The 17307-nt window shown below is 36.4% G+C and overlaps 1 protein-coding gene across 10 annotated transcripts in view; it reads right to left on the bottom strand.

The window, feature by feature from the left end:
- LOC146424542 (atrial natriuretic peptide receptor 2-like) overlaps window positions 1-17307 on the bottom strand; it is a 48733-nt gene that overhangs the window by 9926 nt on the left and 21500 nt on the right. For all 10 annotated transcript variants that reach the window (XM_085041871.1, XM_085041872.1, XM_085041870.1 and 7 more), the window contains 11 exons: window positions 16863-17008; window positions 14222-14294; window positions 11845-11992; window positions 10320-10406; window positions 9910-10053; window positions 8956-9077; window positions 7159-7300; window positions 3715-3763; window positions 2663-2767; window positions 1595-1708; window positions 676-769 (listed from right to left, as the gene is read on the bottom strand). In XM_085041871.1, the coding sequence (XP_084897997.1) occupies window positions 676-769; window positions 1595-1708; window positions 2663-2767; window positions 3715-3763; window positions 7159-7300; window positions 8956-9077; window positions 9910-10053; window positions 10320-10406; window positions 11845-11992; window positions 14222-14294; window positions 16863-17008 (1224 nt within the window). The remainder of the gene's footprint in view (window positions 1-675; window positions 770-1594; window positions 1709-2662; window positions 2768-3714; window positions 3764-7158; window positions 7301-8955; window positions 9078-9909; window positions 10054-10319; window positions 10407-11844; window positions 11993-14221; window positions 14295-16862; window positions 17009-17307) is intronic.

Raw genomic sequence — 17307 nt, 5'->3', positions numbered from 1 at the left:
AAACACACTGGCATCAGAGCTGTAATGTGAGAATTCACAGTAAATCTCACTGATAACACATCCAGATTTTTCTCGTGGCCCATAACTTTCAGTTCAAACAAACCAGTATCTATACATTCCAAGAAAGTAAGGTTAGATTCTAACAGTGTGACTTGGGATTTTACTAATTCTTTCTATGTCAATGCTGCCAGTTCTTTCTACCTGTATTACGGTTATTTATGATCTCTTCTCTGTTTTGTTTTGGTTTTTAAATTGTCTTTGTTTCTCCAATCTTGCAATTTCAGATCCCTTTTTTTTCTCTTTTGTATGTTATTCCCATCCCTTTATGCCTCTTTTCTTGCCGAATTCTAGAAAATACACTGCCATCAAAAGTAACCAACTACAATTTCACAACATTTTTAACTACATAAAAGGCCTGCCATACCAAATCAAAGTCAGAGCACTATGGATTTAGAAGCCATAGCTCTCAGATGAGTGTACTGATTTCTAGGGGAGAAATACAGAAAGTAGTGAAGTGTCTTTCCAGCTTTGCAAGAAACAAGTATATTCATTCATTGCTAGCTCAGTGTTACCTATCAAATATTCACCTATCAAAGGGTTCATGTTTGCAGTTAGACAGCTGAAATAAAATTATTATTGAGAAGAATATCCAGTATTTTTTTCTTTATAACTTACTATACAACAGACGATCAGTCTTCTGTTTTTCATGCATTAAATCCTGGGTTCTTTCAGAAACCAGTATTTCCAGATGTTTGTTGTATTTCTCCATCTAAATAACAAAGAAGTTTATAAAATCATCTTTTTACTGAAACAGATGCCTAGTTGGATAGGATTTAAGAATTTGAATGTTTCAGCTTTGAAAACATCCAGAGATTGAAAAGAGTACAGGTCTTAGATACCTAATGCTTTTTTATAATATTCAAAAATCGGACTTCTCCTCAGGTAAATTAATTAATCTAGATTTGAGGTTGTTGCTTACACATAAGATGGCTAAAGGCAATTTCAGGCTTTTCAAATTTCAAGCAAACTTTAGGGGCCAATGCAGAGTTACAGACATGGATCAAAATCTTACCAAAGAAAAGGTACCTAAGTCTCAATCTTTTACCAAAAGCTCACAATGCTCATTTAAAAACTATCTTGCTATGTTGTTCTATGCTTTTGCTTTTTGTATCCCTCCTCTGTGTGAGGCAATAGGCTGTGGAGGCAAGAATCTCCTTTCTCTGCTGATGGGCTTGAGATACTCTGCTCAAAATGAGTTGTAAACATGCTCTTTGTGGCATGCAGGGGTTCTATATCCCTCGTATTGTAAGACCACTGAGCCACAGGAAAGGGGAACTATAGTTTGCAAACAACATTTGACTGAAAAAATGTGTTCAGCTCCAAAGAAGCTGAGAAAGTTAAAAAATGGAATGAGAAGGAAAGCTGGGTTTTGTACAGAACTGCAGCTACAATCAGCCCAACAGAGATGAACAAATAAGTGTGGCTTTTTTCACCAAACAAGGGGTATATGATCAAAAAACAGACCTCAAGAATAGAGGTGAAAGTTATTGAAAGTGAGCAGAATAACTTGCTTGGATTAAAAAGCTAAATTTACCAGAGTCATCATCATGTCAACTGGGCTAACAGGATTCATCTTGTACAACATTTTCTTGACTTGTTCAAATGTAGGCCTTTGGGATGGATTATTTTTTCTGCACCTTTCAATTAACTGCAGAAGGGAAAGAGAGCGAGAAAGGCAAACAGCCTTTTATTATTCCAAGCACAAGTGTTTTAAGTTAATACCACTGTTTTCCTGGTGACAACTGGCTGCATGAAGCTCTATCTGCATCTGGTGAAAAGTGTATACTGAAGTCTTTGGAGTTCTACAGGTTTTTGCTGAATGGATATTAGTTCATGAAAATGCTGCTGTGGGAAATCATGAGTTAGATACATACTGAACACTGCTGAACACTGCTGAACACTGCTTAAGCTCTTGTCTTGTGCTGTAAGACAGTGTTGTGCTGTTAGAGTCACATACTATTTTCAGAGGACTTGTCTGTACACAAAATTCACAAAAGATTAAAAGCTGAAGTACCCCTTAAGAATGGTAACTTCTGATTAAAATCCAGGGCTGCTAATGAGAAGTTTTTTACGTTTAGGTTGCTACAAACCAGCAAAGGTGAATTATATTGCACTTGAACTGAAATAAGGATGCCACAATCTTGTTCTGATTTAATTAAACTGGGAGAGGGTGTCTTTTATTGAGGGTGCTGAAGAGAAAGACTTGTTGCATGAGAATCAAACCAGACTCATAATTTGCCTGAGACACAGACTTCATTATTTGAAAGCCCTCTGTCAGTAAGCCAGATATTACTAAAATAAAACATGTACGGAATTCAACACTTTATAATAAAATGAAATTGCACAAAAATCAATGATTGAATATTAAAAACATAATCTATTACACTGGCAACTTGAGGGGACAACTGAATCTTTCATTGTCACAATGACAGGTTTTTTATTAAGGATATTGAATAGTTTAATTTTGTCATGTTTGAGGTGTACTTCTTGATTTCTGGGTTATTTATATTTATCAAAGGTAACACTGCCATAAAACTTCTATGACATGTTGTAAATTCATTTCAATAAGGAATTTTTGTACACAATATTGTATTTTACCCACCTCCATGTAGTCTGTGGGACATGGGCAAGAATTCTCAATCTTTCCTGCAGTTAATTCTGCCAAAGGTGAACACCAAGAATATTCAGCTGAATGCACATCATCTTTCTAGGGAAAAGGGGATTAAACAATGTTGAAACAAGTGGTATGGTTCTCATGCCAACCAATTGAAAATATATTACTATTATCATCACCACTTTTATAACATCTTCCCTATCACTTCTAAGTCAGCTTTTTTTACATAAGAGCACAAGAAAAGAAAAGAATAAAAAAACATATAACCCAGTCTAAACTGGGTCGCCTTGTCTAAAAGCCTTTTCATGGCTGACAGGCTTTAATCTCAGTGTTTATATGACAAAAACAACTTTGGGAAAAAAAACAAATACCTGGCAAGACATTGGGAAACCTTTAAGAAATCTCAAGGACTACATTAGTCTGTTTTCACAAACTGTCAGAACTGGAAAAATGGTAGTTTCAAGTCTTCATTGTTACAATTCTTGTTAAGCAAATTATTTCAGAGAGAACATGTTTACAAATCCAGACCATCTGTTTTCAATTCCAAGGTGCGCTCTTTTTTGTGTTTGCCATTTAGCACTGATCAAAAGACACATGAAAAATAGGCATTATCATTAATGAGAGAGAGCAGCTAATTTGCTTTTCTAGGAAATTCTTATTACTGCAAGATTCCACTAAAAAGGCCTGTAAATGGCAGGAAAAGGAAGCAGGAGAAAAAGGAAGATGTTAATACACACATTTCCCCCTGCACCCACCCAGCCATTAAGCCTCACAAAACTAATTGAAAGGCATTTTTGGAGCTACATTATTTTTATCATATCCTCTTCTTCAAAGTTCTAAAAGGGAAAACTGGTGGATCCATGAGGAAACCATGACTAAATATTCCATGGGAACTGAACTGGCATCCATAAAATCATGAGGGAAATGCATGCTCAAAAAGTAACTCAAAGGTGCAGTAACTCAAAGTTTGGTTTGTGTCTTCAGCAGAAACAGCATCAAAGTTGTCATGCAAATGCCACAGATAGTTCATCTTTACTTACTGCCATAGGGTCACTTCTTGTGGCAATTTCTAGTAAAATGATGGCATAACTGCAGAATAAAAATTAAGCAAAATCTTAATGAAATAACAGTTAACTGACTCAGTGATTTCTTCTTTTCACGATTTCTTATTCTTCCCCATTCTATGACTGAAATCCCAATATCCCAAAAGGAAGGACTGCAATGATGCTGCTACTTGTTACTACTTTGTGTTTTCAGAGATCTGCTACTGAATGTTTCACGGCATTCCCCTCTCATGGTTATTGGTCCCAGAGATATTTGAATCTGATGGACAGCAAAGCAATTTTCTCTGGAAGAATTAACGGAATCCAGAGACGAATTGTGCTGATTCATGTACATGATTCCTACCAGTTAAACATACCAGTTAAACAGGTCTGATTTTTCCTCCAATCAAGGGGCAGGGGCAGGTTCATCAGCATCATCAGTTGGAGGAGTGGCTTCTTTTCAGCACAGATCACTTCTAGAAAATCTCCATAAAGTCTATGATGACACAGTGTGTCCAGAGGAGATATTTTACAAAAAGCATTTCTGCTTGTTCCTTCAGAATGATATTTTCATTGTCATCATCTTCCTTAGCTGAACTAAGGTCAAACACATTCATCAAGGAAGAAGAATACAAAAAGACAGAGTAAAAATTGAGGCTTTAGTCTTTTTACTGAACTCCCTGGAGATCTTTCAGAACAGTGATCTCTTAGAAGCAATCACCTCCTCCAGCCAAGAGGCTGGATAAAGATGCTCTTGCCTCTTTCGATAGTGAAACTGTGTAGTAATTTACCCCTGCATGCCTCTCATCTTGATAACATTTACTTTTATGGAGAATATTGGTTTTCAATGTGTTGTGTTGCTAATGGTTGCACTGTTCTGCAAGACATTCTGTTGGTAACAGGATATTTTTGTTTATCTTTCAGCCTACTTGTGGACCACCACTGGAAATAAAATAATGAATATAAAACATGCTAAATAATTTAGAAATTAATCTGATTAGTTTTTTATATTAATTTTGTGTTAATTTGGTAGGTGAAAGCAGTATAAGTCCAGGCGAGGCAACAAAGTTGAAACAGATTTTCAAAGATAATAATTAGATGACGATAACTCTGATAAAGCAGTATTGATGCCTGATGATTATTTTCTTTTATACCTTTTTTATACATTTTTATACCATTTCTCTTCCCTTGTACCCTCTATACACATTCCTTGTTCCTAGCCCCATATGTTTAAAATTCTTGTAGTCTGACATTTATCTTAGTTTGGTGGTTTTGCAGGGCAGGAAGACCAAACATTCACAGTATCTCAGAACTAGAGGCTCTAGCCTTGGACAGAGCCTCCTCCCTGGAACATGTTTTTGTGAACTAGCCTATAGTCTCATTTAGAAAGGGTCATTAGAATAGGGGGACAATTACTTCATCTATTAAGTTTCTTATTGGGGCATTTTAGGCAGATATGCTAATTTGCAAGGTCCATAAAAGTTGTATATTTATTGTATGGGGTGTGCTGCTCGGCGTGTTTCCACCTTTGATGAGTTGTGCACCTAGGATCTTATTAAAACCAAGGTAATATTCCCTTTTCCCTTTTCCCTTTACTGCTGTGTCTGCTTCATATTTCTACCAGCCAAAAAGGCATCAGTATTGATTTAATTCCTCTTCAGCAGCACTACCCAATAAAATCCTAACATTGTGAATAGTGAAATTCACATGACGATTACAAATCAAGAAGAACCAATATAGGAGAAACTGGAACTGGAAACAGCCTCTTCAGCTCAAAACAGGAGCTACATTCATGCTCCTGTTCTCATTTCCATTTTAGCATTCCCTCTGACCGACACTTTACCTAGAGAACTTTAAAAGCAAGTGATTCATCTGTAAGAGCACACTAAATTGCAAGTCCCACTCCTGCAGTTTCTACTCAATTTTTTTTATCTGGGCCTTAACTTCAGGAATATTAATGGAATTTTTGCACAGATGAAAACTGAGGATTTTAAGACTGGATCAGTGCTGTCCAGCCAGTGGGCCCAAATACATATATCAGGAAGGCTTATCTCCTGCTCATATCATCAAACAAAAAATTTGTCAAAATGCAAATTCTAAAGAACAGCCCAGTTAAGAAGACAACCTTTTCGATGCTACAGGGCACATCTCTATCTTCCCTGTCTGCATGTTGCTCTTCTCCCTTTTTTTAGTTTTATTTCTCACTGATTTTACCTTTTTTTTAAACCAAGAAATTAACAAGTGCAGCGCCAGAAAAGAAGATGTGGATTTTGCAGACATGTGAAGTGACAGCAGGATAAACCCAGGAAACATTCACTGAATCTGTTAAAAGTTCATTGTAGAAATGTATGATATGAGCAAATCAGATCTTAGGATTATTTTAAGGGGAACCTTTGGCAAGAAATGCCTTCAGGAGGCTAAGCTGCCTGGAAAGTCAAATAATGATATCTATCCTGAACAGGAGGAAAGTGAGAACAGGCAAACCAGGAAAACATTTTCTGGGATGCATTTTGGCTGCAGGGAAATGATAAACTGGAATGTATAAGACAATCCTAAAGTTATTGTTTAGTTGGAGCACAGTTCTTTCTAAGATCACTTAATGTTGAAAAAGTACAGAACAACACAGGACAAGTGACAGCAGTCAGAAATACCAACACAATCCCAAACTGTCTTAGCTGAGCTATTTTGAAGCAAATTCTAAGAATATATTTAAGCCTATAGGCACAAATACTACTGAGACTTCAAATTCTTGCTAAGGTGACCTGGTAGAATGCATTAAAATTAATGATGTTCAAGCACATTGTATATGCAGCCATTTATTTACAATTGTAATCCTGCTTATCTGCAAAGTGGTTGGATAGAAGCAATCCACCACTGGCAGAGAAAGTCATTGGAAAATGATCTTCTATAAAGGCTTTCAAAAGGAAAAGAATGGAGCTATTCACTAGTGTATCCATTTTTTCCTTCTCTTTGTTTTTCCTCTGTAAACCAAATATTGTTACTGTGTATATACCCCCAAATAACATATTGACATTTAATTATAGAATTACAGGATGCCCATGTGCATTATGACATCCTGGGACATTGATGCTATTAACTTTTGAAGTAGTGCCATTATTGAAAATAATCTACTTTTCATAAGAAACAGTAAGAGAAAGAAAGGATAATTAGATAATAGCAGATCTTTATGCCTTTTTATCTTACCAGTCAAGTGACTCCTTAAAAATCATTAGGCCTACTCCGCTTTTAAATAATGTCAGTGAATTCAGTATTTGGTTATCTACCTTGAAAGAGAAGATCCTGCTGTTCTCTATTCCAGGGCCAATCCTTTTAAAAATACAATCAAACATATCCTGGAGTGACAACAGAATTACACTGAGCCTAACTGTCATGAAAGAACATTTGAGATTACTAAACGCGAGATCAGGAAATGTTAGCTACCTGTAGACATCTGTCGTAGAATTGGGTTCAAAATCTGAAAGAGAACGTATTTCAGGGGCTGTGTAAATTTGTATCAAATGCTGCTGCAATGAACTCGATCTGTCAGGAGAATCTTCTTTTCTATATGACTGCAAACCATAATCTACCATGGAAGAAAACAGAAAGCAAATTCTTTAGTGGATATTTCCCTGAAACATGTGCAATAGTAGACAGTAACAGCTAGTCTAAAGAAATTAATTTTCCCTATTCTAAATACACATCTTTGTCTAAAATGAGTGTGGTTTGGGTGGTCTTGCCCCCCTAAACTATTGCAAATATAGCACCTGGAAAGCCAAATATTTGGGCAAGACTGCATGACAGCAGGGAAATTGAATTATGTGACCCATTCCAGTCACAATTATTTTCTGAATGTATCAAATTATATTCAGATAATAGTCTCACCTCAGTGCAAGAGTTAGCATGTAAATACAGGTTTCTGTTCTACTTTGTCCCTTGAGGCTTATATCTGGTGGCAGGTTGCTCAAGTAATTACTAGTTAGACAAACAACTGAAATTCAGACGGTGGGCGTTACTTGAACACCACTAGCATCAGAACAAAGGCAGCATAGATGTGAAACATCTTTCCATCTATACTTCCAGCCTAATATAGAAGGAATTCTCAGCATATGACTCAGAATCAGGAAGAAGGACAAAAAAACAACTGACTTCTGTTTTCTTTCTTACGTAAACAGCACTCTTCTAAGTGTATGTGAAGGCTGGATGTAGACATCTGGTTTTATCTGGATTGACCTCTAATTAAGATGTTCCTAGGGACTGAACCTTTATGTGGAGGTCATTTTCAAAATAGCTCCCACACTTGTTATTTGGGAGGTCTGTTTGATATTGCATCCAGATAAATGATGAAAATTTGAAATCATTACAGTTCGACACAGAACAGAAACAAAACAGACGTTTTGAATAATTTCATAGAGATCCTATTTAATTGAGACAAGCTGTGCTAAGGTGATGCAGTTAATGTAACCCAACTATGTCTAATTTTTATGTTTTTCTCCAGAACAGGCTCCAAGCAGAGTAGGCAGTTCTGAAGGCAAAAGGATTCTGAAGGAATTTGAGAAGCAGGCATGGCCCCATGCAGGAGCCTTAGTCATAGGCTATACCACTGAAAAACAAATCTGTTGCTGCTGCTTTTAGGATGGCTATGCATTAGAGAGTATGATGACTACTCTGGGCAAAAAGTAGAAGAGATGATCATTGCCTTAATTTCCTTTGGCAGCTGCAAACTAAACTAGACTCTTCAGCGGTTTTCCTGTTCCTACAAGCTGTTTTCCTGTACCAAGAGTAGACCTGACCTATAGCTCCATCTCTGGAAGAATACAATTCAATGTTTTGGACAGGACTGAAAAGCTCTGATTTGCATCTGCTTTTCTCCATTAAACTACCTTGTGTTTACCAATCAGTCAGCATCACTACATTTCTTTACATCATTGTCCATGCCTCAGGTTTCTCTCTGGATCAAAACTGAGAATGAGGTAGAATTTTGGTTCCGACTGATGTTGATAGACGACGTCATTTGTGGGATCCGATGTGTGCATCAGTGACACACATCAAACGACTTGATAACATAACATGAAACTTGCTTCAGCACAAGGCACTGCTAGTGAAGTCTGGTACAGTAAGCAATGCCACATGAAATATCAGCATGAAGGCAACTGGGACATGTGTTGACTGTGAAATCTATAATTAAGGGGTTAGCGTGAAAATTTAGTTTTGAAAATTTTTTTCTAGTCTTCTTTTTACCTGCAATTTTACAAACCCACCGGTCATCTATCACACAGTTATTAGACTTCAACCGTCCATGATACATTTTGTGGTGGTGGAGATAGGCCATGCCTTGTGCAATATCAGTAGCAAAAGAAAACCTGAAAGTCAAAAATCAGTGAGCTAGTATTTCAACTTTCACTCAAGAATGCTTCCAAAGCCTTCTGAAGTTTACAGAAACCCTTCCTACAGCTTTCAATTTGTGTTCCCATACTCATTTTTCCTAAACACTTACGGTGACTGTTTGAAAATCCATACCTCCCTGAGCTCACAGGCCAAAATGGTTGAGTTTCTTCTAGAAATTGTCAGTACCTTTGTATCCCTGGGAGCGTTTTCACATGTTTACCAGAAAAACAATTTTATTACCTTCCTTGCTTTATTTGGAAGGTTTCCTTCCCGCAAAACTTTTTTCTTAGCTGGAGGCAAACATGCAGCAGAAGCAGAAAGGAGTGTCAAAATAATCGATCCCAAGAAACAATGTCACTGCCTTTGTGAAAGCTTCACTAACAATGTGAGCTCATTTTCTGTACTGGCTAATGTAATAAAGCATTTGTAGGTATGTTAACCATTTCACCAAAACGTCGTTACAAAGATGCAGTGGGTTTTAGTTAAATAGGGATGCCCAAGATATTTAGGAACAAAATAAAGTTATATGGGAAAAAAGGGGTTTTAAAACAGTTTTGCAGTATAACTAGAAAAAGAGTTGAAAAGTCATTGGCTTAGCATGGCCTGCACTAAACATATGATTTCTCAAAATACCCAAAAGACAAGCTGAACTGGATATTCAAATTTGTTTCCTTTCCTTCTTCTTCATTCTCTCTATATCACGGTTGAGGCCTATCTATCCAAGAACTTTACCTAAAATTAACATCTTGTCGTAAACTACATATAGCACAGTATATGTCATTTAGCTATTAAAAAGTTTTTTTTTACCTGAAACCCCAGTTCAAAGGAATGTCTTCACTGAGGAGCACATCACTCAGGCTGCCTTTGGGGCAGTACTCTGTGACAATGGCAACATTTGGAACTTCTATACAACCTCCAATGAATTTGCAGAGATTGGGATGGTCAAGTTCCCTGTGAAAATCACAGCACAACAGCAATTCTCACAGATGTCCCTCCTGGTTTTGTAGTGTAATTTGAAAACCAAGTGCCTTGTTTCACAATGTAGAGAAAAAAGTAAAAGAGACATAAGGAAATTTTGATCTTTGCTTTCTTTCAAGCAAAGCAAAGCTTGAAAGAGAGAGGAATATGAATTTACAGTCACATTTGGAAAGATTTTAAGCCCTAAAAAATCAGTGTAAAAATGAAACAATATACACTTCTTAGATTTCACTTCTTACCTCACTTGTTTTACTTCTTTACGTATGGATTTAGACAATGTGAATGCCTTCTTCATTATTTTCTTTATGGCCACCGTTCTACCATCACTGAAACAGAATGAAACGCTGTTCTCAGAGTTTTAGGGAAACTTCATAACCCAGCAATGCTGCAAAAATGGACTGTATATATTTTCTAATGGGAAACAGTTTCATATATCTCTAGAGATGAGGCAGAGAATTTAAGCATGTCTGTATGTGGTTGTAAATCTGAATCTAAGACAAGGGATAGGACCCTGTTTCTTTTGATAAAGGAAGCATTAGTGATTATGTTCAACCAGTCTGGATCTGTGGACAATATTTGGAATGTGAGTGTTCAGAGTCAGCTGAGGCAGTTTGATGATGAACTAGCAGCACAAGAAATGTCAGAGCTAGAGAAACACATACCGCCACATCCCTGCTATCCATTACTTCTCGCTACTGTTCTGTAGATCCTGCACTGATATTTAATGTAATTTTGTTCTCATGGGACTGAGCATTCTCAACAATGAAGCAGCTGAGTTTGATAGAGAGCAAAGCAGTTTTCCTTGTTAGAGTAAAGGAATCCAGTGGAGATACCTGCAGGAATTTTAGTGATATCCGTCATATAAATACAGAGTATGGGGTCTCTAGTGTTGCACTTGTAGGTGCTTCACCAATGTATGCCCCAATACATTTTTCATCCTTGACGTATGTTTTTGACTTTGAGTCATCTGAAGAAGATGATGATGACAACGAAAATATTCAGAAAGGAGTAGCAAAAAGGATCAGTGCTGGAAACAGTATTTCATCAGTGAAGTGGCTGTGTTTTTCCACAATCTATGCTGAAGAGGCACTTGCTCCACCAGCCAATGAACCTAGATAAGCTTCTTTATCCTGCAAAGCACAGATCCTTCCCTGTGTATTCAAATGGTAGGTATTGCTTCCACCTTTGCATGTGTTCTGCTCCTACCCCTTAAATTTTATCACTTCTATGGGAAAAATTGCTTACTGGATAGCAGGTTATGGCTACACCATTTGTCCTTATAGTCATATGATAGGTACTTTTATAATTCAATTCAGATGTGAAATGCTCTGTATCTTCAGTTGTGTCAGCTGGTTTAAGAACAATATTTCTAATGTGCTAATTATTCTTTAGTGCAAAGAATGTGGCTTGCTCTGCCTCTATTTTAGAAAAAAGGGTTGCATAAATCCTTGGTTCCAGATACATTTGAATAGCATGGGCCATTCATTAACAGATGCAGGACATCTTGCGCATCAACAGCCTTTCAACAAGTCCCTAAGAAAAAATGAGAAATGACAACCAATCCAGAAGCCTGGCATATAAAATACTCCACAGCCAATGCACAGTACAGAAGTCATATGATGATCTTAAGTTACTAGATTTGGCCTAACAAGATAAATTCAAGTTTGTTTGCTGCCTATCAACAGTAAAGTCACAAGAACCAGGAATCAAGATGAAACTATAATATAGTAGATACTGAAGAAAATGACTAATATATTGACTTACTATCTCCCAGTCTGGGTGAAGTATTTCTTCCTGGACATGTTGGCAGCTGCTGTGCAGGAGCTCAGAGCAGTAACACAACTGACATTGGAGTCACTGGGTGCTGGAGGAGCACTCATCATGCTTCCTGTTGCTGTCCGTATAATGCAATCTAAATGGAATGTGAGATAAGAAAAGGCACATGAAGATTCCTATATTGCACAAGTGGAGACTCCAAAGGCAAACAAACATAGAGAACTCTCCAAATCTTTGCATCTCGTCTGCTCTTGTTACACTTAAAAGAGAAAGCCATTTCTTGGAACGTGACTGCTGCATAAAAAGTAAAAAAGTTTCAAAGATGATTCATTGCCAGAGATCTTTCTCACTAATCCTCAGGATTTGATGAAATTTTCATTTCTCAGCTCTTGAGATGATTAGTCCTTGCTGCTACATAGAAGCTGAGGACAGAACCCAGGGAAGGAGAGCAAACCCTGTGCCATACTTTAACAAGTCTATTTGGAGCTCCTGGAAGACTGTAAAGTACAGGAATGTGGGAAGTGATTCTGACACCAGAAAGAAGCCAGAGAAGAGCAACAATACAGTAAGAGGAAAAAAAGCCCAGTGATCTCAATGTACCTTTTTTAATGTCTGTTGACCAGCTCACGGTAAAAAAATGGACTTCAAAACAAATTTAATGAACTACATATAATGTCACCATCTCCAATTAAAATCCAGATTTAGCCAATTACTCTCAGAATTGCTGAGACCTCTCAGCTTTCCCTGGTAGAAGTATCTCACTGAGGAAGTTCAGCATCTCACCTTGAATCAGGACTGTCATGTTCCCACACCACAGTATTATCCATATGCAGTTCAAAATTGCATTGACATTTGAAACTTTCTGCAGCATTCCAGCCAGAAATACATTGGAGATCCCTGAGACAGCTTTGAGAATAAGAGTGCATATATATATCTGTATCTCTATATATGGTGCAATACACCAAAAAGAGAAGTTATCTTGAAAAAAATAAGGCTAGTTTTTCATACTGAGTGCTACATACCCTGCATACATCACTGCTGATGTGTTTTCATTTAAATAACTCTGCATTTCAGGCTACTGTGGGTACCTCTGAACAGCTGTATCCAGAGAAGACATAGTTTGTGACCTTATAATGTTATCATTCCTCATTAAGTTGTTAATCATCACTCTTAGGTCTTAAACAGTATTGTTGCTTTGCAGCCTTTTTCCAAGAAAGTTATATCATTCTTCTTGGAGTTTTCAAATTATTTTTAATGTGTTATTTTTTGATCCAGCTACTAATTTCATGTAGTCTCTTTCTATTGTTTCTCCTCACATGCGATGCTTATGGCATTTGCTAATTTACTATCAGCCAAAAAACTTGCTCATGTTACTTTTTGCTGTATTGAAAAACACTTTTTTTCTTTTCTGTTTTCACAAATCTGTATTGAAATTAATTTTGGCTCCTGTAATCAAATTAATTTCCAAGCCAAAGTCTCTTATTTACAGCAACAAGGATATCTTATCAAAGGTATGCAGAAATTGATGTTCAAGTCTAAGGCTGAAAGTATCTCTACTATGCATTATCACAAGAACATCTTGACTCTGCCAACACAACAACAGAACACAGATAAAGAAGACATCTGCCTAGCAATTTCTTGCACAGACAGAAAATGAGAGACTGTACAGCACAGACCTATCAACTTCAGCAGATTTCTGCAGATTTACCCCTTCTGTGGATCTAAGTATTGTTTTCCTTCTGAGTGTTAATAAAGGAACAGTAAAGTAAATAATCTATATCTATATTAAGTGCAGCATAGTAAAGCATATACTAACACCTGAATTTATTCTCAACTTGTTTAATTAGAATGAATTAAATCATAGTTTATAGCCAGAAGACAAAATAGAAAAAAACCCTCCAAACCTCCAGTCAAAATGAAATACTTTTTGTAGCAAGTCTGGCACAGACAGCATACATGGACAAAAATTCAGACAGTGCTATATCACTCAATATATTTGTGCAACTCCGAAGCAACTTAGTGAGACCAGTTATACAGAATGATATACCCACTGGAGCAGCTGTAATTTATTTCAACCAGCTCCAGAGGTTATCTGTTTATTTTGGGGTAGGCTTCTATTTTTCAATTGACATATCAACATATATAAAAAGACGGAAACTGTTTAAAATAATTTTTTCATCTGAAGCTTTGATAAAAAAAATGTGAGTGATCAGCTCACAGAGGTTACAGGGATGAAACACTGCATATTTCTTTCACAAACCACTTCACTTTTTGCAAGACCCTTAAAATATGAACATTATAATTGAGATTATTTTTAAAAATTAATAAGGAAACTGGTCAAAGTATCAAATAACAAGCTACTAACCTTGTTTGATGCAGGTGAAGTCTATAATCCAGCTTTCATCCCAAAGCATTTTTTGTTTCTGATATTGGAACCACTATGAAAATAAAACAAATTAATTCTTAATGTAGCCCTCCTGTCTTTGAAGGAATTAAATCGTTGATTGTTTTTATAAAATATGAAAATTTAAAGGTATCCAAACTAAAGCTGACATGTAAATGTCCGACATATATCTTACAAGTAACATTAGAACTAAAAGTATTAATTACAGGCTTAGAAGAAAACAGCACCTAATAAATATATTAAAAACTGTATAGACTATATTCTAGAAGTAATTACATGTCATATTTTAGCATTGGCTACAAATTTTCCATTATTGTCAGCATTTATGCATTTGTATTTCAACCTGGACATCAGATGAGGGGTTTACATCATCTCATCTCATGGAAGTTCCCTATGCCATGTAAGTGCATGAATACACTCCATCCCAATCCTGAGATAAGGAGCGGTGTATCTTATATCTTGTAATAGAATTAGCCCTTGACCTACAAATTAAGCCATATTATGTTAAATACTCTAGCATAAAAAATATTAGGTAGGGATTCTGTGGCTACTTTGTAAAGAAGGCATTGAACTAATATAGCTGATTTTCTGTAGAGCTGACATACAAAACTACCATACAAAGTGTAAACACATGCTTTCAAACAAGCACCAGGTTAAATTATCCAGTTTTTATGACTGCAGTCAATGCCAAAATGTCAAATTAAAGCAGTGTTTTACCATCATGATACCATTTTCTATACTGTGGAATTTAATATTAGAAATGATGCATTCATTGAAACAGGTAATAAAAGCCCAGATAACAAACAAGAAACCGGTTGTGGAGATTGCGTTGATATATTGGTTGAAATTTGTCACAAATATACAGCTCACTGAAACAAAATTAAGTCATCACATTTATTTCAAAAGGCTTCTGAGGAAAGAAGCCCACATTTTATCTTGCAAAGGTATGACTGTACAAAGACATATTAGTAAGAAGTGAATATTAGGCTTGCTTCCTTTGACACTGATATCAAAAGAATCCTTTCCTCTACTCAAGTGATTAAGGAAGGCATTATGTTTTTATGTTATATCAATTACTGAATTGGATAAAATGATCTTTCCTATCTTATTACAACAAAACCAATAAAACTTAAAAAAACCCATGATGCTGCTTTTGAAGAAGTTAGCAGGAATATGTACACAGAAATGCAAGAAGAAAAGAAAAATCAACTCTAAACCTACAGAAAACCAGGAGAAATAATAGGTAAATTTGTTACAAAGCTTTAAATAAATATATGTGAGGCCAAGAAACTCCATTGCTCTTTCTAAAAAGCCAGTTATCTAAAACTGTCTGAACCTCTCATCTGTCCAATTCCATAGTTCTATCAGATCGTGCAGTTTTGTAGGACAGTTGCTATAAACTCATTGTCACAACTTCCTTGTAGATTATAAATGCTCAAATAGTTTTCAACGGTGCTTCTGTTCCTAACTCACAAAGCCACACAGTGAGGCACAGACCGAGAAAAAAGTACAATGGCCTCCTTTAGTACCTCAATTTGTGGGCCATCAGCTTTCTTCTACTCATTCCCTCTCAGTGCAGCTGCCTACCTCAGATATTCATTGCAACTACAGTACATTATGGAAAGAGAAGGAATCCCTGAGGAAAGAGGAGCCTATCATTTTACAGGACATAGAGGCCAAGCTCTAAATAAATTACCTGTTATGAACACAGTCAACACAATGACTCTACAAATGCAATTTTCACCTATTAAACCTCCATTATGAAATTTGTAAACTCATTTTTTTCAAGATGCACACACACAAGCAATGTAGACCCTCTTTTCCAAAAGTACTGTTAAATAAGAAGCTATAACCGCATTCTCTCTTTGCTTTACACAGACATTTTCATTCAAAGACACCCAAAACTACTTCTCCAGTATTCATATACTCCACTCTCCTCCTTCCCCTTTGGTTTTTCCTTCATGAGGCTGCTACAATAATTGATAGCTTATGCAAAATTAATCACTTTGAACTGAACCAGGCTGGTTGTTACACTAAGAAAATAAACCTATTAATAAAATCAACAAACCAAAACAGAAAAAAAAAATTATCCTCTCCCCATGATACTTTTTAGAATATCCCAAGTTGAATGTTTTGCATTTTAAGTTGTATTTGGACTCTGAGATTTAGTGGCCTCTGGTGGAGCTAGTCTCTTAACAAATTTACCTAATTTGTTTTTGAATTCTTTTATAATTCTGGCCACCATAGGGTTTTGAAGCAATAATTTCACAACAGAGATTTATTGTGAGTTAAAGTACTCTTACCTTGCTGGCAACCCCTACTTCCCATATTGTGGAAAATCTCTTTTTTCCTTTACCATCATATACCCATTCCCCTGTTACATTCCACCTGTTTTCTCTCTTTACAGGATGAAAATTCCTAGTACAATGTGACTTTCTTCATAAGGAAACTTTAAAAGTTGTTTCCCATCTTTCTGCTTTTTTCCATAGCATGCAGGTACTGGATGAAGAAGAAAACTATTCCTCTATTAAGAGAGAGCACCATTCCATCTAATAAAATCACGTAAGTAAGAGAAAGGAAATAGGAGAGAAAGGGTACTTACCATGACTGTGAAAATGAAGCCAGCGCAGACTAAACATACTGGTAAGGCAATTGCTATCCTAACATCAGCAGAAAGAGGGCATTCCCCACAGTCTGCTGGACAGATAGAGCAGCCTTCTTCTTCCTCACAAAAGCCATCTCCACAGACTGATTAGGAAAGGAAACACACATCAGAAAATTTTAAGGCAGTTTCATTCATCCATGAGATTGTATTTAGATTTAAACACATGGTTCTTGACCTGGGAAACCTCAGAGTCCCAGAAAAAATAAGTTTTGAAGAATTCAGAGATACCAGCCCAGCAACTTAAGGAACAATCTGTATTTCTGAAGTAATACAGGTTCTCTTTGATCAAGTTAAATATTAATTGCATCCGAGCCTTCAGCATGTTATGTGTATAAATCACTTCATCACTACTGTGTTTCTTATTATTCACATGTTTTTTTTC

The sequence above is a fragment of the Lichenostomus cassidix genome, chromosome Z (assembly GCF_008360975.1).
Source record: "Lichenostomus cassidix isolate B80296 chromosome Z, HeHo_3.0, whole genome shotgun sequence".
Taxonomy (NCBI): domain Eukaryota; kingdom Metazoa; phylum Chordata; class Aves; order Passeriformes; family Meliphagidae; genus Lichenostomus; species Lichenostomus cassidix.
This window is presented reverse-complemented; position numbering and strand designations above follow the sequence as displayed.